The sequence below is a fragment of the Etheostoma cragini genome, chromosome 3, assembly GCF_013103735.1.
Source record: "Etheostoma cragini isolate CJK2018 chromosome 3, CSU_Ecrag_1.0, whole genome shotgun sequence".
Classification (NCBI taxonomy): Eukaryota; Metazoa; Chordata; class Actinopteri; order Perciformes; family Percidae; genus Etheostoma; species Etheostoma cragini.
Genome location: NC_048409.1, coordinates 29,980,563 through 29,981,976, shown reverse-complemented (window position 1 = coordinate 29,981,976; position 1,414 = coordinate 29,980,563). Strand labels below are relative to the sequence as shown.

The 1,414-nt window shown below is 46.7% G+C and overlaps 1 protein-coding gene across 1 annotated transcript in view; it reads left to right on the top strand.

Annotated features, from left to right (window-relative positions):
* The window catches only part of LOC117938780 (collagen alpha-2(IV) chain-like), a 31,202-nt gene that overhangs the window by 20,299 nt on the left and 9,489 nt on the right, over positions 1 to 1,414 (top strand). The window contains exons 19-23 of the mRNA XM_034863647.1: positions 337 to 411; positions 511 to 573; positions 669 to 704; positions 928 to 969; positions 1,203 to 1,283. Coding sequence (XP_034719538.1) covers positions 337 to 411; positions 511 to 573; positions 669 to 704; positions 928 to 969; positions 1,203 to 1,283 — 297 coding nt within the window. The remainder of the gene's footprint in view (positions 1 to 336; positions 412 to 510; positions 574 to 668; positions 705 to 927; positions 970 to 1,202; positions 1,284 to 1,414) is intronic.

Here is a 1,414-nt window from a genome sequence, read left to right as displayed (position 1 = left end):
CTGCTAGCTTAGCTACAAGTTAGCATCAAACACAACAAAGGCTGTCAGCTGAATGGTGTTTTGAGCTAACGTTAGCATAGACAGCTACAACGTTTCTGAAATGATTTCCATCTTCTGTTATTGTTCGTAATGAGAAAACTTTAATAATTTATGGATTTCACTAATTTTGTAAACCATTCAAACGTGAGCGTGAGACTCACATCGGGCAGCGACACCGGCGTGGCTTCGTAGAGTTAAGCTACAGTTACATGGACTATGTACCCCCCCCCCCCCCCCCTCTCGTTAGGAGACCCCTCGTTATCTAATTACACAGCTGTGTGTCTCGTCCTGTTGCAGGGAGACCAGTCGCCCGTTCCCCTCTATCTGGATATTAAAGGAACACCGGGACCAGGAGGAAGACCCGGACCAGAGGTCAGTACCCGTCTCACAGGAAGAGACATCAACCTGTCCTCTGAGTGTCCTCTGATTGGCTGGTGGAGTGTGTCCTCTGATTGGCTGTGTGTGTTACAGGGACTGAGTGGAGACCCAGGTGAACCCGGCCTGCAAGGACCCCCAGGACCCGCTGGACTTCCTGTAGGCCTCAGACCTTAACGTCTACCTGTGTGACCACTTCCTGTGACCCCCCAGCCACCTGACCTGATCAGCTGTTTCTGTTTGTTTTGTTTTAGGGACTTCCCGGGTCAGCGGGGACCGCCGGAGAAAAGGTCAGAGACCTGATCCCAGACCTGATCCCAGAACAGCTGGTTTCTTCAGCCTGATATACTAACTTATACTCAACTACTTTTACAGTATATATACTTATATATGTTGTGTTGTCTTCCCGTTTTTGTTGCTTTTTACAAAGTTTGACTTGCTTTATTTTGGATATAGAAACCTTAGACTACATGTGATATGTGATCCAAAGACACTGTGTTGTTTGTGTTTCAGGGTCAGGAGGGGCCCAGTCCCGTGGTCCCGGGGCCCCGAGGACAGAAGGTCAGAAAACTCATTACATTAAACGTGTTCTGATCAATGAGAAGATAACACCACACTGTAAAAAATTAACTCATCTAACGTAAAATTTACAGTAACTTTTCATCATGAAATCGTCATTACATTACATCATCATTACATCATCATTGCATCATCATCATCACCATTATTACATCGTCATTATATCACCATTACATCATCGTTGTCATTACATCATCATCAGCTGTGGTTTCCAGGGTGACCGCGGCCCCCCAGGGATCCCTGGACCAAAAGGAATCAAACTGTATGCTGAAGGACCCAGAGAACTGAAGGTCTGTCTCTCTGTCTCTCTGTCTGTCTCTCTGTCTGTCTGTCTCTCTGTCTCTCTGTCTCTCTGTCTGTCTGTCTCTCTGTCTCTCTGTCTCTCTGTCTGTCTGTCTGTCTGTCTGTCTCTCTGTCTCTC